We start from the raw sequence: 25209 nt of genomic DNA on the forward strand, positions 1-25209 counted from the left end.
TTAAAGAACAAATAAAAGAAAAAAAATTAATTTAATTTCCTTTCACTTTTTTAGTTTTAAAATCTATTACCAAAAATATTTCCATACAACTCAACAATTAATTTTCCACCTAAAATCTACTACATTTTGAAAACTATTTCCAAAACAGGTATTTTGAAAATAAAAAATAAAAAACACCCGACAAATATTTTCTTAAACCTCCTTTTCTAGCTCATCAAGAGCACAAATCATCATGAAGTAGACTTAGTATCGATGGAACTTCATCCCGTTGTGACTGTGTTGGTTTTTTCTAAGATTTATTCACAATTTATAAAAAAATATATATAAAATTGGATTTGAATTCCTTAAATAATATTTGATGTTGAGATCTTATAAATAAAAAAAAATTTAAGAGAAAACATCCTATCAGAAGAGACCAATCAATAATTAACATAAGAGACTAGTCAATAACATTGCTAAAAAAATATTTTTTTTGAAAATAGAAATCAAATGATTCCTGAACTTTTCTTTTCATTTATTTTCTTTTTAATCTAAATTTAAAAAATTTTCTTTTTCTTTCCTCAAAGTTAAAGAAACAAAGGAGAAGTATCTTGATAGTAGCATGGGCTTAATTAACTAATATAAACAACACTAGGCATACATCGAGCAGAGGACATAACCTTAAAAACACACATAACATGATTGGTTCAGAGTGAAGAAGTTGAGGCCATAAAAATGATATTGTAGAACAGAAAAGCACCCATAGTATTATTGATTGAGATGGAAAATGAATTGAATGATGAATATATTCAAGCTTTGGTGAGCAACATCATGGTCTTGAATTCCTGAAAATCAAGGCGACCATCGAAATTGGTGTCATAGAAACGAATCATGGTTCTGCAATCCTTGGCATGTGTTTGATCCCAGAAGCCAAGCCTCTTCAAGACAGACTCAAGGTCTTGGCTTGTGATGAAACCATCTCCGTCCAAGTCAAACACCTCAAACGTCTTGGCCAGGTCGCTCTCCAACTCACTTCCTTTGCTCTCTCCCTTGTTCTGCTCCGATATTGAGTTGTAAAAGAACAAGAAATCACTGAAACCAAGACTTTTCTTTTCCACAAGTGATTCCAACTCTTCTATGCTATATTGGGAATTGCCCGTCATCTGAAGCAATCGATTCAGTTCCTCAAGGCTCACCAATCCGTCGCCATTCACGTCCACTTTCTCAAAAATACGCTTCAAGTCAGTTGCTGTTAGGAGACACATATTTGCAAATAACATCAATTTAAAAGCCTGTATGAATTTCTGCTCTTATTATTACTCACCATAACTCTTAACACTTGTATGTATATATATATATATATATATATATATATGCTATTTTATGTTGGTTTTCAAAATGTGTAATTAAATAACATAGGAAACATGCGTGGATGTTGTGGTTTCTATTTCTAAAAGTTGTCCTTTGTGTACGGGAATAACACATTTGGTCTACGCCATGGCAATTTGTGCGAAGTTTCGTAGCTTTTTCTTTGAAAGCGACTCATCAAGGTTCTACCAATTGGATATGTCATACTTTTTTTTTTTTATCAAAATATATTATGTTCTACAATTAATCTCCGTGGAAAAATTTTGTTGGGATTTGTCATGTGTGAATCCATTTTTTCACACGCTATTTTCTATATATACTCATTTTACGTTCTTGATATATTAATTTTTTCTTTTCTTTTCTATCAAACTATTTGTGCACATCTTTTACCTTCTCGCCTCTTTCTTTTTTCAAGAGTTGCGTATACTTTATTAGAGTGTAAGATGATTTTTTTTTTCTTCATTGATTGAGCTACAGCGACATGTGAGTTGAGCTGGTTTTTCGGTTAAGTCAACTATAAAAACAATAAAATCCAAACCAAATGGATCAAATCGACATTTCAAGAAGTAAACCGGTGTTCGGGGTGAATAAACTTAATTGTATTCATTAAGACTAAGTGTGACGTGATATCCTCAACGTCATACGGGTATAAAATAAGCTTAAATTAAGCATAGTTTCATGATTCATATTAGTCTTTATAATATGTTTAAGAAGTAGAATCAAGAATGAAGTTTAATTTTCTTATAGTTTTTGTAGTTTGAAAATCATTTTTTTATTCTTTATAATTTATATTTTAATTACTTTTTAATCTTTATTATAAAAATAAAAATAAAATAATTAATTATAAATTAGTTATCAACTATTTTTTATTACAAATCATTTTGTGATAAATTAGTTACGAATTATTTGTTAATATTTTTATAATTAATTGTAATTGATAATATTTTTCATATTTTGATGATAAAGACTAAAAAAAATTAAAATATAAAATATATAGACTAAAAAAATCACTTTCAAAATATAAAAATAAAAAAAATTTAAAATATAAAATATAAAAACAAAAAAATCATTTTTCAACGGGATTAAAAGAGAATTAAACAAAATATCAAAAAAGAAATGTGATGCGCGTGTCATGCCTACCCTGGTATCTTTTAAAGAAGAGCACGTGTTAAGGGTCGTTTGGACCCTTTATCATTCATGAGGATCCCGTGTCTAATTTTCGTTGGATAAGAAAAAAAATAAAGAAAATTAAAATAAAAAAGAAAAGTAAGATTCACACCTAATTCATTATTTCTCTCCAATTTTTTGGCGATCAAACACACAATAACGTGTGGAATTGTTAACACAACGGTTTGCCAGACATAAACAAAGTACTAAGAAAGGATGGATAAAGGCAAAGAAAATAAAGAAAAATATATATTTGTGTGTGGAAGTAATTAATTTGAAGGAGAAAAAAGTGACAAGTTTATTTGGGAGAAAAATGTATCACATCATTATTTTATTTAATTGTTGAGTTAATTAGAGTTACTAAAAATCAATAAGAGAATCTTTCTGAGAGATCATGACCAATTCAACTATTTTATGGGTGATAATTATATTTTACGAACAAAATTAATTTTTAATTTATTAATTATGGTCTTTGACGGAGAAAAAATACGACATGTTCAAGAAGTAAGTTTTGATTGAAAAAATTAAATTAAAAACAAACTAATTATAATTAGCTTAATCTAAGTTTGAAGTGAAATAAAATAATTATTTAAATTATTCCGCATCAAATTAATTAATTTAGTTTGAACTATCTAGTTTATTCAATTTGTTTAGAAAAAGTGTGTGGTAGAAAAAAATTGAATCTTCCCTGTTGTTCGCTAAGAAGTGTATTGAATGAAATAAAAGAGGGGTTATTTTATTTGAAAAATGTTCTGTTTTCAAATTGGTATTTTTATTTTGAAAATTTATATAGAAAAGTAAAATTAATAAAAAAAATATTTTTACTATTTTTTCTGCGCAAACTTTAAAATAACATAATGATTTTATGATTAAAAGTGGAAACCAAAAACATTTACCCAAAGATAGATTTTTTTCCCCGCTTCTATTAAGCATTTTCTTCGCACCTAAGACGTTTTCACTTTTCACTGCTTATCAATTTTCCGTGTAAACACATGAAAAACTAATAAAAAGTGGTTGCTCAAACATCATGAAATTTTCCTCCATTCCTTGTGCATGATCTGCTAATTCATCCGCACACTTATTTTTATTTTATTAATGATATAAGACTAGGTTAAGAATTTCAATGTTTTTAAAACTTTGTAATAATTTATATGTTTTTTAAGTTTAACAATTAGTCAATTACTATGTTATGACTTAAAAACAACACTAATAATTACTCACCAGCTATAAATTAAATGAAGTAAATTATTTAATTCATGACCTAAATTAATGAGCTAATATTGAAAATATAAACATTAAAATAAATTCAATATTTTTAACCTAATCCATTTAATTTTAGCAATTAAACAAACAAACAAACACGATGAGTTTAACTTTGCTTTTAGGACTTGCCTTGCCTTATTGGAATCAGTTTTTATAAGAAGCATAGACATAGTTCATTTTACGGATGTCGGATTTCCATATATGATATCTATACTCAATTATTTTAACGATTTTATTTAAAATTGTGGGGTTATGCTCGTATTAAACAGGAAGATTTTTTTCGTATTAATTTAATTTAGTGTAGCTTAAGTTAATAAAAAAATAAAATGTTATTATTTTATATTGAATATATGAAATATTTTATAAATTTCTGTTTTATAAAGTCTGTACGAGATAATTAATTTTATATTGAAAATAGTAATGGGTTTAATTTTCATTTAAGTCAATTTATACGATTTACTTATGGTAAATTCTTACAAATTTTCTAGTACCAAAAGCACTGTAATATGATCATATATTGGAGACCTATATGCTAACCACAAGAAAGCATTAAAGGTTGTGTTTAAAATTCTTTGACTTTTTAGATTTACCCATCTTATAAGAAACTTGTTGATCGTATTCTTAATATACTTTCCTCATGTTAAAGAATCCAAATTACTAGATTGAAGATCTAAATATTGAAATTGATTCGATGCTTGGCTTAACCGCTAAATACTAATGACTAATTTGAGAGAAGAGATTTTTTTTTTATAAAGAATACTTTGAATATATTCTTAAATTTTTAATTGATATTACTGGTTTCAAACAAAGATATTAAAAGTATTTTACACATATTTAAATATAGAGGATAAACAAACAAAGATATTTATTAGTGTTTTACACATATTTAAATATAAAGGGTAAACGTTATAAATGAGACATTCTGGTTACTCAATGACCATGTTTAATTTGAATTGAAATTTTGTTAATAAATAAACTTTTAGTTTTAAATTATATGACTAATTTGTTAGAGATTAAAAAAAACAATAATTCCAATGTAAAATAAAAGACAAAGGTTAATTTATGTTTTTCTTACGATTAATTTATATTTGTTTACAATCATAAAAACAATTTTTTAAAAAAGTAACAACTGATTTTATGAAAGTAATTCGAAATAACTTATAGTTGTAATCAAAATTTAGATTTTTTCAGCTTCTAATTAATTTTGAAAAACTGAAGCAAACACATGAAAAACTAATAAAAAGTGGTTATTTTTTTAAAAAAATAATTCTTGAAAAAACTGTTATAAACAAACACACAATCTTCAATATCTCATAAGAACAATTTTTCTGTAGGTTTAAGAATAATTCATTTTATTACATTAGGACCAAAGAAAAAAGAGTGAAATCTTCAGCTATATCTCGATAAATGGCAGCATTCGGATATTAGTTTTTTTCTTTCTTTTTTTCGATTCAAACGCAGATTGGTTTGCTGTCCAGGGAAGCACCTGATGCGTCTCGCTTCAAAACTATTATGTATTTTTGAATTTAAAGTATAATCGACATAAAATAACAATCATGTATTAACTGTCCTTAGTATTTTTTGCCCCTTGGGTGCAACAAAAAATAGGGAAAGAAAAAAGGGAACATAGATTGAGATCCAGTGTATATGATGGGTAAAACAATCAATATGATCTTTATTTTAGTCCAACTTGTTGGCACATTATTAAATGCACGTCAACCGTCTTCCATATGCACACAGCAATACAAATGGACTCAGATTCTTTACACATTGAGCTAGGAATGCAAAAACAGTTTCTCTAATCGAAGTGGGGGCAAAACTTATGAACAAAATAGTACATTAGCACTTATCCTCATCAAACACCTTAATTAAGATTGGGAGGGGAGCGGAGAGAAACTCTGCAAAACTTCTGATCCCACTGCTTAGAACATTTGAGCCAAAGAGTAGAAAGACAGGTTACAAAAGAGACAAAGAATAATAATGAATGTAGCATGAGGACTATAACTTCTTTTACACGGATGCATGTTCAAGCCTTCAAGTGAAATTTGCCAGGCTCAGAGTATTTCGTTTCCAGCTGCTCAATTTTGTTAAATTTAAAACCCCGGATTCTCAATACCTCAGGCTCCGAGGCATCTTTGTAGTCAACGGTCTCAAGGACCCAACCATTGTTTTGAACTGAACCACTCACATTTACCTTTTTTTTTTTCAAAAAAATCCCAAATCAGTTTAAAATATTCAATAAACACAAACATGAGCATTCATGGTAAATATATAGTTTCAAGCCTTAATTAATTTTTTAAAGAAATAGTGGTGGAGGAGTAGAGTAATAAAAGAATAGAAATCACTAGACCATGTGAAATTATCAGGATTATGAAATTATCAGTTGGGAATTTAGTATTCCAGAGAGTCAATTAAAAAAAAAGGTCTTGTATTTAAATTTGGATAACTTGGCTATTTAGTTGGGTATTTCTTAAGAAAAACTAGCCTCCAGTAGTTTTATGGCTTGCTGTGTAATTTGGGTTCTCAATCTATGTTATGGTGTTGAAAATTGAAACTAAATCTACCCTAATTATCCTTTGAGTAATGTTAGTACACCTCATTTCTACATCTCAGTGTTATCAACTATTACTAAATCTATTTTTTGACTATTCAACATAACTAGTTATTGTCCAACCCCGGTATGGGCATCTATGAGCAAACAGTTAATATGAAACTCAGGAAATAAAAAAATAAAATATTGATAAATTTATCTAGCCATACCTCTGCATCATCCACAGCATCAATGATTAGAGCCCCATCTACGGACAGATTTTCAATAAAAATATTTGGACCCTTAATGGCCAGAGTTGACCTTAGGGAAATGGAGCAATTTCCACTGACTTTGCTCTTGATTCGATTAAAAGTCAGACCCCATTTTGGCTTCCATGTGATACGAGGCCAAACTTCAACCTCTTGCCCATTGAAGACCTGCACTACTGGATCTGCTACTTGGACACCAGCCTGGCAGGAGAAAAAATGCAGAGACAATTACTCAGTTGTCTGATGTAGGTTGTAAACTTGTAATTGTAACAATTGGCATCTCAGGAGTTAGACAAAAGCACAAGAAGGATATACATACATTGGAATTCTAAATCAACCTGGACACAAGGAAGATACTTGGACTTGGAATTACATTCCTAAGCAAAAATATAAATTGTATCTTGCAGGCCCTTTTATAGGCATATTAGAGCTTCATTGGCAAGTAAACAATCTTATAGAACTTTCCTAATCCACATTCCACAGTGTTCTAAAGGGAATTTAATTCTATGATAAATACTTTAACATTAGCTAAAAATAACAAGCAAATATTTTCAAAACTAATTCCTATAGAAATTGCAATAAATCATAAACAAAAATCAAGACATTACAAATAACAAAATAAACCTATGCGTCATGGCATTCAAGACTTGAGGGTAAAAGCACTACATTACCTTTCTGAGAATAATGCTATTTGCACGATAGATGGCCATTTCTCCAGAAGTTGCACTATGGTATGGATTTCCTTTCGGCACCTTCAGTAATATTAACAAAATGTATAAGAGATAATTTCTCTCTTGAAAAACTTTTTAGTGAATTAAAATACCATTATTCAAAACCTCTACCATCAAAATAGAATTTCAAATCCAAACTTCCCAATTGCATCCAAACTTTTGTCAGACCTTACCAATCTACTTCAATTAAGTACTGCATAGTGCTTACACTTCAATATGAAATCAAGGGCTCAAAAGTCATACTCCCTCTATTTCTTTTTATCAACTTTGTTTCTCAATGTGTAAATTAGTACATTAGAATTTATGTTGTACCTTGGCAGCATCCTCGGCATTATTCTTCACAGGTGCATAAGCAAGCCACGTTTCCATCACCTACACAATTACATAGAACCAGTGAGGTAGTACCAAGTATAACAACCGACCATCCATTAACTTAAGTGGCATCAGCATGGATGGACTACATCTATAACCTAAAAGGTTAGGTCCAAGGATGGAAAAGTTGAGCTCGATAAGCATTGATTTGCTAAGATTTATGCACTGTTCTCAAATAGATAATTTACCGTGAATCCAACCCTGGCAGATGGGGGCAATGTTTTTGGATAGTCTTGCATCATACATTCAAGTCGAGTTGAGGACTTAAATGAAGTTTTGCTGGCATCTTTATATCTGCAGTATGGAAATATATTAATATAGCATTGAAAATTGAAGCATGCTACAGCAAAGTGTTTCAAACAATAAGGGAAAACTCTAAAAAAATACACACGATATTTTGACCCATGAGCACTTAGGTCCAATTACTTTCAAAATGTGCAAAATGGTCCTCAAATCAAAACTTTTCAAGTTGTGTACTTTACTCCTAATCCACCACAACTGCTAAAAAAATGGACTGAAAATGCCAAGCATCCTGATTCCAGAATAGTTCTAGAATAACCAGATAGTGACACGTGTCCTTCTCCATCCACTTTTTTAACAGTTGTGACGGAATTGAAGTAAAGTGCACAACTCAACATTTATGTACCATTTTACACATTTTGAATGTAACAAAGACCAAAGCATACATAGGTCAAAATACAGGGAGGTTTTTAGAGATTTCCCAAATAAATAGTATAGTGAGTATTAGAAAGAAGAATTACTTTGGGTTAACAAACTCCTGAATGGCACCTCCTGTTTTTGAGAGCTCTTCAATGTAATGACCAAGTTCTAAAATCAACTGTTAGAATAAGACATTGTCACTAAGATATTGTCTCTATGCAATCATGACAATTCAACTAAATAATAATAATAATAATAATTGTCAGTTACAATTATAACTAAACCATGGTTATAACAGCCTGATATTTCTAGTATTCCAAACATAATGAATTATGAATTAAAATCACACACCGTGTGGTGAGAGCAACGCAAATAAGAATAATATATCATCCCAACTATAGATAATTGAAAAAGGTAAGTTCCATGAGAGGGAGGGGTGGGAGGAGGATGTTGAAGTATGAAAAAGAGGGTTACTTGGTTAATATTTCCTGGAAATGGGGAGTAGCCAGTCTCACAATTTACGTCGCCGTCAGGGTATCCACTTGCTCTAAGAAGAGGATCTAGCTGATTGTATTCCACATTTATCACCATAGACCTCCCTGATTATGTTTTTGAATTAATCATCAAATGCTAAAAATATGAATCCAGGAAATTCATAAAAAGTGGCAGTGACATAATGAAGTCAAGATAGAGATACATTCGAATAAAACTACCTAGCATGGAAAAGTATAAGAAATATCACTTTAAAAGTCTCGTTAAATAGCAACTTATTATTTTAAGTTTGATCTCACTCCAAATACTTTTTCTCAAACAAAAAGATCTCTGTCAGTAACCACTGAATTGAATTTGGTAGCATTTTCCATTCTCAGAGGAAAAATAAAAAGAGGTGCACACACAAACATACAAAGAGAGAACAAGAGGGATGAAAAAGCTGTAAAAAAGACATTTGGCTTCCACTAACAGATCAACAATGTAAATTGTATTAGATCAAGTGAATACCTGGAAGATCAGCATCAAATTGTTTGAACATTATGAATACCTATGTAATCAAAGTAGGTACTTACTAATACCCATATTAACTTATAACTTTTGTTTGTATAACAGTTGGTTTAAGACAAGATTTCCTAATAATGCACAATATTTACAATTTTTTTTTTTATCATTCATTAAAAAATACAAGCACTTTACCTGACCAGCCCTACATCAATACCAGTGGATGGATTTCAATCATATAAACCATCTTGCCCTCATAAACTATCATTGTCTACCATCTACCCATTAACTATGATAAATAATAACATTCATAAAATTTACAGTTTCAAATTACTTTACAGAAGAAAGAAGTTATACTCCACTGTGAAATACACCAAAAACAAGTATATTATCCTCACCCACATTAACATATAGTCCAGAATCAAATCAGCATTATTTTCTCTGTCTGTGAGGGATGAAACAATTAGCTTACCATCAGAGTGAGTGAGTCTGGTAATTCCACCAATAGCTTCTTTTGCTTTTCGAGGTACTGCAAGAGAGTTAACATGGTACTGTTTGGCAGCACTGACGCCCAGTGCTGATGGAATTGCCTGCATCCTCAAATTACTAGGCAATGAATACTTAAAATATATTAATCGGCAAACCAGAAAAGTGTGTTTGAAAGTATGAAATGTCAAAATAACTAACCTTGAAGAGAAGCCCATTTGTATCTTGAAAAAATAGAACCCATTTCAACCCAGCTTCATACCTAACAAATGTAAACCGTTATAAAACTATAAATATATAAATTTTATGATCAAAGTATATAAGTGAAAGACAAACCCTATGCACTTCTAATTTCTTGGATTTCTAGAATACAATCCCGTCAATTTACAGAATTAAAAATCAATAGTTATACTTTTACATAAAAGTTTTTTGTTGTGCACAAATATATTCCAAATATTCTTTAAATTACTTGGAAACATGTAATGAAAAGATTTATCAAATGTCTACAACTTAGAAAAATGAAATTGACCACACAAACTGATCCTAAAAGATAAGTAAACTGTTTGAGACATACCATACTTTCAGAATGCCACTTGAATAAAGAAGCGCATGCACATCACCATGTCCATGAGGTTTTGTCTACCCAAAGCGAAATGGTCAATAGATTGCAATTAGTTTGAAAATCTAATTGTGAAGTTAATAGAATGCATCTCATTCATTGATTTTTGCTAAATAAACTTCTCAATCACACAATCATACTGTTACCCTGCAGGACTGAACAAGAAGCCATCAATACCTGAATTTTGTACTTGTTTTGTGGTTCCAATGCAAGCCTGGCATCATTATCTTCTAAGCATGCAACTTTTTCCTGAATAACATGCAAAGTATAGAATTATTTAAAAAATGGTTAAATTGAAATTTTGGTCCCTACACCTAACAGGCTAAGACTATTAGTCCCTATATGAAAAAAACTCTACATTTTAGTTACAACATTAAAAAACATTTACAGATTGATCTCTGCCCTTTGTCAAAGTTATAATAGTATTAGATTAGTCCCTATACTTGACACCATTTTTTGTTTTTCATTTTGGTTCTTATAGGAAAAAATTCTAATACCATTACAACTTTAATAAATGATAGGGACTAATTTGTTAACAATGTAGAGTTTTTTCATGTAGGGACTAGACCAGGAAACAGTGTTTTATATAGGGACTAAATTTACAATTTCACCATTTAAATATTAAATCAAAATTGAATTTTCCAAGAGATGTCAAAAGACATACCTGCTTTAAAAGTGTTACTTGCGTGGGTTGCATACCAAAATAAGAATTTGATTCTAATAGCTCTAAAGTACGTCCATGGGTATCATCAGAAGTCATAATAACAAGAGGAATCTGTGTCTGGGATTCACCTAAAAGTTGAAAAACACAACCATTGCTTCAAAGGACTTTCAAATATAATAGTCAACATTAATAACTACAAGAGAGTGGGCTATTGCTTGAAAGAGAGGCAGAAGAAAATGAAAGTCTGAGATTAATTTACCACAAAATGCTTACAGCAGAAAAAAAAATTTAGGAAAAATTTACCACAAAATGTTTTCCAGGAAAGTATTTTCTACTGGGAACATTTTAAAAAAAAAAGAAGTCATTTTTTATAGTTTTAAGCACAAAAAAAGTTATTTTCATCAAAACAAATGGACTCTGGGTCTTATACATTGGGTATAATTTAAACATGCTATCTGTTTCCTGTATTAAATATTTATATGAACAAGTTTATCAATGTTTCATTTTTGTTTTACCACATAAGTAACCAAATCAGGAGGATGAGCATGACTCTTATTTTTATACAACAAAATTGCAACTGATACTAACCTTGCGAGCTGGCTTCTTGAAGAGCCAATATAGATTCAATGTAATTCTGTACGAAACATGTTCTGGTAGTGGTTTCTGCAGGAAGCGCAAGCTGCAAGAGGCAGAAGCTACAATTAAGAATCAGGAATTAATCCCTTGACATACTGGAACTGTCCACACACACAAACACAACAAACCCTTTACAATGCATCAGAACCAAGACTGTTAAAAGGCATGAAACACACCCATTGCTAAGAAGTTTTCATAACCACAGAGGCAGACAATGAAAATCATACCCAACTGTAATAAGAAAAAATGCAGCAAAGACTCCATCAGTCCTCATATCATAGTATTAGACTTTTAAGAGTTTCTGCCAATTGACAATGGGTGTAGCGCCTCTTGGCACAAGTGACCAAGGATCTAGAGTTAACTCTCATTCTCACCATGAATACAGTTCAATTTTCTCCAAAGCCACAAAAATCTAATTTGGTGGACAACCCTCTTTAGGAAAATCCCTTGGAGCCTAAGGGCTAATTGAGTAACTGTGACTAGGTAAAAGTAAGACTGCTTGCGGTTTAGGTATGTAAAGCAATCCTTTGGGTAGGCTGTGCAATTCCAACATGCCACTCGGCCCTAGTATTAGGGGTGCCTCCTCAATCTACCACGATTATTCTGTTATAGGAGTAAGATAAAAACCACTAGAATAAACATTCCTCTAACCTGAGTATAAATCTACATTACACACAAATAGCAGAGGAACAAAATAAGGATGACACAAATCGACAACGCATACCTTAATCCCACTGTATCCTAAACGCTCGCCAAGACCACCGGCAACAAGAACAAACGCAGCTTTCCGAGCTTCAAGTACACCTGCTTCCTCAAATTTGATGTAGTTCTCATCACCAAACGCCAAAGTCTCACCCGTTGGAACCTGGAAATCCACCACCACCACACAACACAATCTCATGCATTACTCAATGGCTAAACCGAGAATTTGATTTTTATTACAGTAGCATATAGTTATACATAAGATGTGCAATGTTGAAAATATAAGCATATAGAAAAGAAAAAAAAAACGTTTATTTAAAAGACTTACGGAAGGTGTGAAGCCATCGAAAGGGTTTCTGCCAGCCTTAGAATCAGCCAAGAGCCGTTTAGCATTTGTGATGTATGCTTCCAGACCGCCAGGGTAACTCGAATCTAGTCGAGTCAGCTAATGAAAACGCAGTGTCGTTTAGGAATATAGAAGGAATGAAGGAAGAAACAGATCTATCTATGTTACTATGTATGTGATTGAATTGAGCGAATGAATGAAACAAAACCTGGTCGAAGAACGCATTTTTGTGGTCGTCGTCAACGCCGGGAGCAGGCCAATCGCGAAACAGGTGCTCTTGGCCGTTATCCAATAGCATCTTCACCAGCTCTTGCTGAGAGAGTCACCGAATCAGAATCAGAAAAAGCGTTCGTTGAAATTCGAAAAAATAGGAACGAAACAGAGAGAGAGAGAGAGAGAGAGAGAGAGAGAGGAGCGAAACCTGTTGAGGCGAGAGAAGGTTGAAGTTGTCGCCGAGGGAGGAAGCCATGGAAATGGGATCGATGGAGAAGAGAGTGGAAGTGGAAGGTGGTGGTGAGAAGACGGAAGAACTAACATGAAAATAAATGCAAATTCTTTTGTTTGTCATTTGTTAGGATTATGATTATTAACTGGTGAACCGGGGGTGCCGGTGAGTATGTGGATCTGGGTCTGATCCAACAACCGTCAACTTCACTTCTGACCGGAAGGCACGGGTCGCGCTCAGTTAGTTAATGGGACCCACACACTACGTCACGTGATACCAGCACAGCACAGCTGTTTTTTTCTCATAATGTTATTAAGATTATTGAATTATTGATTTTTCATTTTTCCATTAGTTTAAAAGCTTCATCCGAGATTACGTGTTAAATGCTTGTCTACTAAAAATTAGACACGTGTAGCTCGTTTATTCTTTCGGTTTCTCTTTCTCACACACTCACTTTTTCTGCTACACCCACACCCTTATCCCTCGCCTCGAATCTCCATTGTAGCCTCCAGGAGAAGCTCTACCACCTGGGAGAACCTGTCTCTATCGGAGATCGCCGTGCCCCACAGCACCTGGAAGAAGCTCCACCACGAGAAGGACAACCCACAAGATGACAGAGTCCTCGCAGATCCACAATGATAATGGTTGCACAATAAAGATTGGATTTTTTTTTTCAAAATTGATAATTGATATGCTGTGATTAAAATCTGTGGTGGCTGTGGTATTGAAGTTTCTATTGTTTGTATTTTTGTGTGATTAAAATCTATTGAGATGGTTTCATATTTTTACCCAGTTGAGGTATTGAAGTTTGGTTGTAAGAGCGATTTTGTTTTACTTAGAACCCTTCCCAATTTCCAGTTGAATCTCTACCATGTTTGTGTCTATGTTTAATATTCTATGAATCTGATTTTCCTTTATCATAGCATACCAAAAGGGTGAGTTTAGAGCGTAATGACCAGTGAAGAGTAATAAGCACTTGTTGGCGACAAAAGTTCTTTGGAGTGTGAATCCAAAGGGTTAAAACGGTCTACTCACGATATAATTAATAACTGATTTTAAAAACTGATTTAATTCAATTTAAAACAAATCTTCTGTATATATAAATTGGACTTTTTTTTTAAGAGTTACTCTTCCATTTGGAATGAAAATATTAATCTAAAAAACTATTCTTGCGTGTGTGTGACAGAAAAACACTTTAATTAGTGACAGAAAAACAAAATATAATATCTGCAAAAAAAAAAAATTGATAAGTCTAAAAGTATAAACCAAATACTCCATGCAAAGGTTTTTGAGTGTGTGTGACAGAAAAACACTTTAGTGAAGTGGACCAACTGAAAAGAGCAAAGATTTTCTAATGCCTTTTTTTCTGCAGATACGCACAACCTTTTTAATCATATTTATTCTCCACCCCACTTTTCATCATACTCTCACTCCTCATATTTGTGTTGATTTAATGGTACGAGATAGTATAGTTCATATATTTTTAATGAGGGGAAACAACACATTAGACATCTTTAATCTAAGCGTCTTGAGTGAGTTTCTTAATATATGGAGACTTATTTTTATGATTTTCAGCTAAGATATTCATACATATATTTATTTCAATGATAAAAAACTTTTAAAAATTCATATTTTTATATTTTTTTTACTGGATTAATGTTGGTTGATGCAAAGAAAATAATTTTTTAATACTAAAAAATGATTTCTTATATAAAAAACTATTTTTATTATAAAGACACGTAGACTTTTTTTAACGATGGAATTTCTTGAATAAATGATTTATTTTCTTAAGAAATCTAACAAACATCTTTTATTGGAGATATTCTAACTAATTAGAAGCAGGAAAAATGGAGGTGATAGTAATCAATCATTACGTGAATGTTTGAATTAAAGTTTGCAAGTTTATCTTAAGTCTTACTTTTTCAAAATTAAGTTTGGAGATAAAATTTTACTCTTAAACATATTTTTGGACTCTTTTACTTGAAATCCAAATATACCCTAGGAAGGAGCGTACAACAATTGAGCCTTACAATTATGTGAATTAAAGCTTGGTAGCAAGCTAGAGGTCTATTTTTTTTTTTTATTTTAAGTTTACTTGCTCTCTACTGTTTACTAGATGCATATGGAAATAGTTTCTAGGCAAACATTGTTCTTTCATTTGCTGAACATTCCACTTCAAAAGGCTAACACCTAACTTATTTGCTATAACCGGGACCTTGTGCAATTAACAGAAGAGAAAAATCGGAATTTTTGGAATTGACAATGCTACAAGCTACAGCTTTTAACAAAACATTCGTTTCAATTTCAATAAAATGATCCACTTTGTGGATATTATTATGAGTTTTGGGCCAATAAATATTCATATAAATCGTTATGTAGCATGATCAATTACTGGAATTTTGCTATATATTTAGAAGCAAAAAGAGTCCTGCAAATTTGGAGGGCAACTAAGTTTATGTTTATTTACAGTTAATTTTATCCATGAATTTGGCATTATTAAATTGCACTCTTTTATAAAGGAAATCATATATATATATATATATATATATATATATATATATATATATATATATATATATATATATATATATATATATATATATATATATCCTTTGTTTTAGAATATTTTTATATTCCCAGTGGCCATGTAGAATCATTCAAGTGACTTAATTAACATTTGTACAATCTCTTATCAAAGGGGAAGACTATCAAATGATTTACATTTTCTTTTGCTGTACCTGTACCTCTCTAGTCTCTATTTTACGCAACCATATATTATTCTTGCAATTAATCTACCATTAAAGTTTTTTCATTTGTATTTGTGGACAAATATAAAATCATTTATCTCTATTCTCTATAAATACCCTGATAAGAGACTAAAAACCCACCATTTTAATTTAAATGTTAAGGAATAAAAGTGAAACAAATCTAAAGAGAAACTAATTGCAAAATAATCATATTTTCAAATATTAAAAACATATTTAAACTCTAAAATAGTTGTGTATGTTTACTAATGTCATACATATCTTATAACTTTGTACCAAAAGTAAAATGCATAAAAATTAAATTACTAAATATTTAATATAACACCCATTTGTGTAGCAGGGGTGGTTATACTAGTTTAGTAACATGAGGAGGAACAGAAGCTATATTACGGACTGTAAGAATACTCTGTATCTGTAACTATCTTTTGGTTTGCATTAGTTTTACTCGACTCCAAAAAATGTCTAATTTTGGTCTAGAATTTTTTTATAATTTACAAAACAATCACATGCAAACCACCAATGATTACTCACTTTTTCTTGGTGTATTTCACAAATCATTTCTCAGTTGCATCTTCAGGTTGGATATCATTGTTGTTGAACATGATCCGTGGCTTGCCCATGCTGAAATTCAGAACCCTTGCATTCATGTTATACTTGATTGCCCCATCGTATAACATCTTTCTTATATAGTGCTCTATGTCTGAACCAATCAGGCGAAGTGTGTATTCTGTCAATGGAGCGCCCTGCTTTGCATCATCACAGGTTAGTATTTCAACACACAAAACTAGCTTAAGAACATCAAAAATCTAATGTGTTCTTGTTTACCATAGCATGTTGGATTACCATAGCTTAAGAACATCAATTTTATTTTATATATTTTCTAGAGTTTAATTTTTGTGCATGCTAACTTAAGATTTACACATTGCCAACTCATTAGACATCAATCTAGATAAGACCATGAGTCAACAATTTTAATATACACAACAAATTATGATTAGATGACCATATAAAAAAAAATTACATGATCTAGAGATTTTAGTAAAATTCTTTATTTATCTCTTTTCAGAATTTCAGGTATATATCTAATTTTGCTAAGCAAGATTTTAAATTGTGATCATAGTTTTTGTTTCGTCATGTTTTTTGATAAATATGATCATAATTGTGGTCGCATTGCTAACACAAAAATCTTAAAATCCTTAATGTTGCAGCCAAAATCACAATCAGGCACGATTTTAAAACCTTGTTTGTAAGTAACACTAATCTAAGACATATCAAAAGAAAATAAATTAGATTGTGTCTAAGGAAAGTACCTCGTAGTGATCAACAAGCTCCTGGAAGTAAGAATAAACCATGTTGCAAGTCTCAGTATTCCACACAAACTCATCAGTGGGATCAAGAATAAGGGTGAGCTTATCCATCTGGGTTTGATCAAACTCACAAGTCACCGGGTCGATATACGCAGCATAGATCCTCACATGGCGTGTGGCGCAGCTCAGCCACTGCCCTCCATATTCCCTCAGCATGTTTTTGCTCTTCACATTCAACTGAGGTTCCACTGGCCTTGGTGTTGTTCCTTTTGGCTTCGGTGTTTGAGTTTGCATTTGTTCCTGCTCTTGCTCCTCTTCTACCTTCAAGCTCTCTGCTTCCTTAACATCGCTTTGTTGTTGAGCTGAGACCAAGAATGCTCTCCGGCTTCTGGCTTCTCTTCTTCTTCCTCCACTCCAACCTAGCATGGATAATTTGGTGGAAACCATGTAGGAGCAACTTGTGGCCATGACTAAAGGATGTGGTCGTAGTAGCTAAGGTTTGTTTTTTTGGTGGTTGCTTTAAATAAAACAGAATAGCCAAGACATACATGAGAGGGTGTTATTGTTAGTTTGCCAGTAGCTTCGGACCTTCTACTATGGATAAGGTTTAATTTCTTAAATGGATACGGCACTTCCTATTTTACCATGTACATTCTTTGTTTATAACCATTTTTTGTTACATAGGGTGAGTGCATTCTATCTAATGCGTTTCTTTTCTTTTTTTTTTTCTTTTACCTAAACATACATTTAAGAAATATATTTGAGTGTGAACAAATATACCTCCTCATCTTAATAAAGTTATCTATATCCCTAATTTTATATATTTACATCTCATTATTTACTTTCACATGAAGATAAATAAATACATGTTTTAATATTCTATCTTAATTTTATGTGTTTAAACCCATTATTTATTTTCTCACTTTTCTTATTAATTTATTTACATATTGATTTATTAGACTTATTTTTTAAATAAGGGTTTTTGATTCGCCACTACTTAAAAGCTACTGTAAAATTAATCTTTATATGCTTACATTTCCCCTAATTAAATTTGCTACCGACTTTACCAGCATTTTACTCCCGGACATACCGGTGCAAGTTTAACTTAAATATAACTCGAGCATCTTCATCAAAGTCTTTGAATATATACATGATTCAGTGGCGCACCCTGATACACAAGATATTACAACTGGAAGAAACGCCTAACTTATTTTTTATAAATTTAATTTTAGCGGAGTTGCTTAATTCGTGTTTGGTGACCCTACAATATCACAAGAAATTCAATATTTTTTTATCTACTTGTATAGTAATTTTTCAGAATTTAAAATGGGTCATAACTATCTTAAAGTTCTTGAGAACAGTAAAAAACCATCGCTTATATAAATAATTGTTCTTATATAAGAATTGTTACATCAATTGAATGTTTAACTTTTTTATTAAAATAAGTTTAAAAAATAGGAAAAGTTATAAAATTTTTATAAACTCGTATAAATTCTTTATAATTCTTTTTCAAACGCCCACTAAGCTGTTGACAATAAAGAAGGTATATTTTGTTCTTAATCCATTGTTGAATGATTATCTCCAATTCCCAAAGTTGTAGCGGTAGTGACTTTATCACGATAAAAAAAAAAAAACTTAGAAAGCTCATTGCACGGTAAGGAGACATTTCGTGATTTGGATTTATGTGTTGATAAACAATTCTGAAGAGGGTCCCATTTGTACAAAGCAAATTTCTGATAACTGTAATGAATAATGATATAAAATTATAAATCCTCCAATGTCACATTCAATTATTCATAGCCGCTGCCCCTCTTTCCCAATGCGTCAACTGCTACTTTTAATAGCTCCTATTATTCCCTCGTCACGGTCGGATTCGTCTGCGTTTCATCATCTGCTGCATTCCGTAGCAAAATTATGCACATGATTGATAAAATCAGGCCAAAAGAAAACCATTTTTTCAATTATAGCACAAAAGAAAATGGAAACCAATTATAAAGAAATAATCATATGTTTATGGTCCACATCCAAACTATATATAAACAAACAATCTGTACTTTTTTTTTTTTAAAGTTTAAACCAAAGATTTTATGCAAACTACCAAAACTTTTTGCTACTAGGCCAATCTTAGTGGGTTATAACAAAAAATTGTACTACTTCTATTAGCTTTACAGAAAATATGTATGACAGTGAAAAATTTATCCTTTCTTTTCAATTAGAATGTAATTATAAAAAATAAAAAAACAGATTAAGAGGTTATATCGAATTTTATTTATTTGATCTAGTCAACCCCAATTCTGTAAACTTTGTCTATAAAGGATATTTCTCAAATTAAGAGGTTAACTTAGCATCCAATTTATGACAGGTATTCATGTTTGTATAACTCGATACAAATACAGCTGCAGAAAGAAACAGATTATGTGTGGAGAACTTAAAAGGCAACAGACATTCAATGAAATAAAAGAAACTGATTTGCTTAGCCTTGTTAAAATGCAGAACTATGATCCTTATGCTCTAAATACAACTTCTTCATCTTTTTACCAATACATATTACAAAACTCGATCCAATTGAGATCATGAACAAAAAAAAAAAAACACCAATTCATGTATAGAATGAAAAGGGGGAACTCGCCTAACAACTTACAAGGCCTAGTTTCCTCATTATTAAGGAAAGGAGGAGGGTACACACAAACAACCTCTCATCCTAAATCCATTTAAAACCCATAGAAGATGCCAATGTTAATTGAAGAGGCACAAGAAAACTGTATCTACAAAAAGATTAAGATCAAAGAGTTGAGCTTGTTATAGCAATTTGCTAGTAGTTTGCTCAGTCAAAGCTTGATGCACGGCTCCACCGGCCTCTCAAGTAATCCTCCAAAGTGAGACCCTGCTCAACACTGCACATGGAGAGTGAGTCATCCTCCACATCAAGCAGTGCAAGATTTATATGCGACTGTAGATTACTAGGTGGACACGCTTCATCGTCAAGCATTTCTGGTGCGTCCAAAGCATTAACTTGTAACCTAGCCCGCTTGATTGCCTCGGCGTCACCCTGAAGGAGCTTTGAGATCTGTGGTCCAAATGTCCGAGAGAATATCCATGAGATTTTCAATAAAAAGGACTAATGTACTGAATGAGAATATTTCTATGGGGATCAAACAAGAAGATAAAGTTAAGGGCTGCACTATAGAGGTCAGATACCACATGATTTAGGATAAGCAAAACGCAAAAAGTCCGTCCATTGTCCAGGAAATTACACTCAATATGCAACAAAGGAGTCCATTATTTGATGACATAGTGCACACAATTTGCAATAAAGTCAAAAGTGGACCACTTACAAGGCTCATTTGAGGCCTAGCCCTTGGAGCACGTTTTATACAGAGAGTGGCTGCCAATACCATCTTTTCCATCTCCCCATGATCATAATTTTCACCCAAACTAGGATCTAACAATTGTAACACCTTTCCACTATTTAGAATTGGAGTTGCCTGCAAAAGTGTGTTTCTATTGTAATTTTCACAATACATATGATTAGGAAATAAGTAAGCGAGGAGATGCCAGAGCATAGGACTACAGAAACACACCCACATAACAAGGCTCTCTTGGCCTTTTGGATAATCAGGGCTTATGGGCTTTCTCCCTGAAAGAAGCTCAAGGAGCACGACACCGAATGCATAGACATCGATCTTATCATTTACTTTGCCGTACATGAAGTATTCAGGAGCCAAGTAACTGCATAAATGAATGTAATACATAATTTAGGACCATTTCTAAATTCTAATACACTTTCTCAGTGCAGCATGTACGCATAAGGGAGATGGTATAATTATGCAGGGTTTAAAAGTACAAACCCGAAGGTTCCAGCAACATCTGTGCAGGTTATATGTGATGACAAAGTTGATGCCCATTTTGCCAGTCCAAAATCACAGAGCTAAAGAAAATCAAGCAGAACATGAGCATGATAAATACAAATTATGCAAAATTAAGTCATTCAATCAAAAGATAAATACCTGGGGTTCAAAATCCTCAGATAATAATACATTTGATGACTTTACATCCCGATGGATCACAGGTTGATCGTCTTTAGAATGCAGATAATCCAAAGCCTCGGCAATGCCCACTGCTACCTTATATCTCTCGGACCAACCAAACACAAGTGAAATTTTCTTATTACCTGTTTTGGCATGGAATAAAAGGAAGTAAATAAACAGTTACCACACCGCATGGAAAAACAAAAATAGTAATGTATTTGTCTACCATGAAGGTTCTCTTCAAGGCTTCCTCTTGATAAGAAATCATAAACCAGAAGAAGTTTGCCATTCTCAAAGCAGAACCCCAGGAGGGAAATAATGTTTTTGTGATGCAAGGTAGTGATAATTTCTATTTCCAGAAGAAATTCTGACAACACATTATCAGAAGGCTTTAGAATCTTGACGGCAAGTTCCTTGCCATCAGGAAGGCAGCCTCTATAAACCTGACTGCTTCCTCCCTTCCCGATCAAGTTTCCTGAAATCACATTGGTAACCACATTAAAAGATAGAAATAAACCAGTTTGTTAAATTGAACTCAGTCAAACTAACACTAGGAAACAAACCAGGCAAGAAATTCGATGTTGCCAATACAAGTTCTTGGTACTCAAACAATCGGCAAGTTGATGAGTATTTCTCATGAAGACCCTCCAATTCTTTGGGAATGTTTCCTGAATTGTGTTCTGGCAAAGAAGCGGTCCCTAATTCAGCATCTACTGGAACAAGAGCGCCGCTTTCACTATCTAAAGCGGCATGCTGATCTTGACCTTGATCACAAATGTTAGGTTTTTCATTACAATCTACAGCATATGAGAGGTTTCTAGAAGGCAACCTCATTGCCCACTGGACCACGGAGATCTGGGGATGCATCAATAATCTATCAGCAGATTGCCTGTCCAATAAAATTCCGCGGTGTAGTAGTGGCCAACCTGGTTTCATTTCCGTTATGGCTGCAACGGAGGGTTGCACTGGCACTATAGCCAAAGAATTCTCTCTACCATCATCACCAGAAACCCCATCTGCAGATTGGTAGCAAGAAGAGTCTGGCAATGCCAGGGTTGTACCACAGATTGAACAGCTCGGATTTCGAACAGTTTCTTTAGATTCCAGAAATAACTTAGCCAAACTGTGATCCGAAACCTGGCCAGTTTTCTTCTCATCGGCTTCCATCCCTGAATTGTCATCACTCAGAACTTTTGTGCTCTTACCGAGTGTCCACTGAATTGAACCGATCAAACCATTTCTGTTATGACGATCAATCCCTGCAAAACAAACTCAATGACTGAGAATCCTACTAGGTCCATGAGATTCACAACAATCAAAACTAAGAACAATCAGAAACCTTGTAACTCTGTAACACTCGGCGGTGAGCTGTCACGCTTGAACACAACTTTCCCATTGTTGACCGCAAGAACACAACAATCCTTGGATAACTTTTTAGCACAGTACTTAGCTACAACGGTAGATGACCGGATTTTATGCAGGCCATGAGTAGTTCCAACCACAATGTGAGTTGCAGAATAACCATTCGCTTCTCGAACCAAACTTTTCTTCACTGATGAACCACGGCAAATTTTGAGCTTGAGATCTACCTAACAAACAAAAAAACAAAATTTAGAATTCAATACGTTCTATTCATAGAATTCAAAGAAGAACCAATTCCATAAACTTGAAATTATGTTTTTTTTCCTCTTTGGTTTCCTATAGGAAGCAAAAGGACGACAATTTAGGTCCTGCATTTCCCAACCAATTTGAAGACACCAAGTGAATTTGCATATCCCGTTATAGAAATTGAAAAAAAAAATCCACAAAGAAGGACGGTGAGAAATCAAACCTGTTTCAAATTGCAGAATCCTTTATAAACAGCAAGAACAGAGTCAAATGCCTTGACAAGCGAAAGCAGCGACGATTTCCCGACTCCATTCACAGTTTCTATGCAACCCCATTTCACCAATCAATCTCCACATTAGAAAAACAAAAGCCCAAAAGAAAAAAAAAAAGTAGAATTTCTTCTCCTACCATGGCTTCCAAGAACATGCAGAGCAACCACGGTATCACGAGGGTGTGCAACTTTGACCAAAGCCCACGTGAGCAATTCTTTGCAGGGGGAGTCCATCTTCACCCCCACCACCACCGTGCGGCCACCAGAGCCGCCGCCTCGGGCGGGTTCTCCGGCGGGATCCGTTTGCAGCATTTTTTACGTTAATGAGACAATCAGAGTGATGTCGTTTTGTGTTGTCGCAGACAGAGACCGCGAGTGAGTGAGTAATACTAAATAAGAATTAAGTGAGTGTGTTCTGTTGTTGTTGTGTTTTGAATTTGTGATATGAATATGATGATATACTATGCAGCCACAACTTTGGTTTGGTTTGGAACTACTAGAGGTTGGTTCGTTCGGTTTGCTTTTGAAGCTCCCACCCACACCCACGCCAAACTATGAAGGATCTCACTTCAACAATAATAACTTTTCAGTTAAAACTATTATTAAGTATTAATGTGACTTTTTAAAGATAATAGCTTACCAAGTTGAATGTCCTACAATTTTGACCACCGGACCCGACCTTCTTCTCCGGGTGCAAGAACACATTGAAACTAAAATTTATGATGTTATATTCTTATGTCCTCTTATAAAGTCTGTTGCCTTTACTTTCAACTACCTTATTAGAAATTGATTAAATTATACAAATATTTTTACTTCGTGAAATTATACAATTTTTTTTAACATTCACAATAATTTTTTTTGTAATCTAAAAAAATATTATAAAATGGCAGTATAATTTATTCTAATAAATTATTGAAGGGGAATCCAATTTTTCTTGAATTAGAATCTGTAATCTAATCCATAAAAAAATTATTGGTTGTTTTTATCCAGCTTTTTAAAAAGAGATTCCAAATGAAGATAACATTTAAATCTAGTTATTATAATTTAGAATTTCAGTCATATAACTGCATTAAATATTTTTTAAAATATTATCTTTACATATATATAATTATCTTGAATCAATACGTTTTTAGCTATTATTATTTTTCAACGGGATCATTTTTAGTTTTTTTTTTTTCCCATCTAGAGTGTTTTAAGAAAAAAATTAATTGTTCATCTTTTTCTGTCTATCATTTTGAATATCTTTAGTTTTAATTTAAATTTTAATATATATATATATATATATATTAAAAAATATATTAATAATTAAAATAACATTATATTATGATACAATTTTTTTATTATAAATCTAAAATATAATTTATGTGTTTAATAAATTTTAATTATATAAAATAAACATTTATATATAGTAAAATATTAGTTTGTAATGATGATATTTGACCGGATTATCTCACTGTAAATATTTTAGTTCAAATGGTTAAAAAAGATTTGTGAATTGTTATAGATCTTTTGATTCTTACTGTTAAAAAAGAAAATAAAAATGAAATCAGGATAGCAAACTTAACGAGAGGCTGCGCTAAGTTATGTTAAGCGTGATATAAGGAAATATTATGACGAGGATGAAGGTTCCGTGTGCGTCAATAAGAAATTGCAAACTGCATTTGTGTAGGAATTGATATTTTTACGTCATTCTCATTTCAATAACATCATGTTTTAATTTGCTTTGTTTTCAATCATTGTGTTAACATCCATCTCCGTATGCTTCGACGAATACATATGCACAATATGCATTTTCTATTTTATGTTGCTTCAATTCAGGTCTCAATCCGAAAGTAAGATTATTAGATAGTGGTTTGATTGTCTTTTTAGGTTTTAATTACGCCATTTTTCACGTTCTCGTTATTCCATTCAACAACCATTCAGATCGTTTAATTTTCCTTCACTTTTCTTTCATTTCATTTTCACTTGTAAAAGCAAAAGTAATCAAATCCACCAAGTTA

The 25209-nt window shown here is 32.4% G+C and overlaps 3 protein-coding genes and 1 pseudogene across 3 annotated transcripts; all 4 read right to left on the reverse strand.

The window, feature by feature from the left end:
• Positions 1 to 589: 589 nt before the first annotated feature.
• LOC100527117 (putative calcium-binding protein) lies at positions 590 to 1300 on the reverse strand. Its single transcript, NM_001248228.2, has one exon. The coding sequence runs from the start codon at positions 1257 to 1259 to the stop codon at positions 789 to 791; it is 471 nt and encodes a 156-aa protein (NP_001235157.2). The 5' UTR covers positions 1260 to 1300; the 3' UTR covers positions 590 to 788.
• Positions 1301 to 5619: 4319 nt separating this feature from the next.
• Positions 5620 to 13373, reverse strand: USP1 (UDP-sugar pyrophosphorylase). The gene is made up of 17 exons (NM_001250505.1): positions 13207 to 13373; positions 12994 to 13098; positions 12768 to 12884; positions 12462 to 12602; positions 11690 to 11780; positions 11102 to 11229; positions 10615 to 10686; positions 10393 to 10457; positions 10020 to 10080; positions 9805 to 9922; positions 8814 to 8938; positions 8441 to 8517; positions 7868 to 7973; positions 7620 to 7679; positions 7248 to 7328; positions 6538 to 6777; positions 5620 to 5971 (listed from the first exon to the last, which is right to left on the reverse strand). The coding sequence occupies exons 1-17, from the start codon at positions 13351 to 13353 to the stop codon at positions 5804 to 5806; spliced, it is 1902 nt and encodes a 633-aa protein (NP_001237434.2). The 5' UTR covers positions 13354 to 13373; the 3' UTR covers positions 5620 to 5803.
• Positions 13374 to 16173: 2800 nt separating this feature from the next.
• Positions 16174 to 17927, reverse strand: LOC100794966 (NAD(P)H-quinone oxidoreductase subunit M, chloroplastic). Its single transcript, XM_003523372.5, has 2 exons — positions 17306 to 17927; positions 16174 to 16738 (listed from the first exon to the last, which is right to left on the reverse strand). The coding sequence occupies exons 1-2, from the start codon at positions 17768 to 17770 to the stop codon at positions 16550 to 16552; spliced, it is 654 nt and encodes a 217-aa protein (XP_003523420.1). The 5' UTR covers positions 17771 to 17927; the 3' UTR covers positions 16174 to 16549.
• Positions 17928 to 19775: 1848 nt separating this feature from the next.
• Positions 19776 to 23911, reverse strand: LOC100777772 (probable receptor-like serine/threonine-protein kinase At5g57670; annotated as a pseudogene).
• Positions 23912 to 25209: the final 1298 nt, after the last annotated feature.

Source organism: Glycine max, chromosome 4 (genome assembly GCF_000004515.6).
Source record: "Glycine max cultivar Williams 82 chromosome 4, Glycine_max_v4.0, whole genome shotgun sequence".
In the NCBI taxonomy this organism is placed as follows: Eukaryota; Viridiplantae; Streptophyta; class Magnoliopsida; order Fabales; family Fabaceae; genus Glycine; species Glycine max.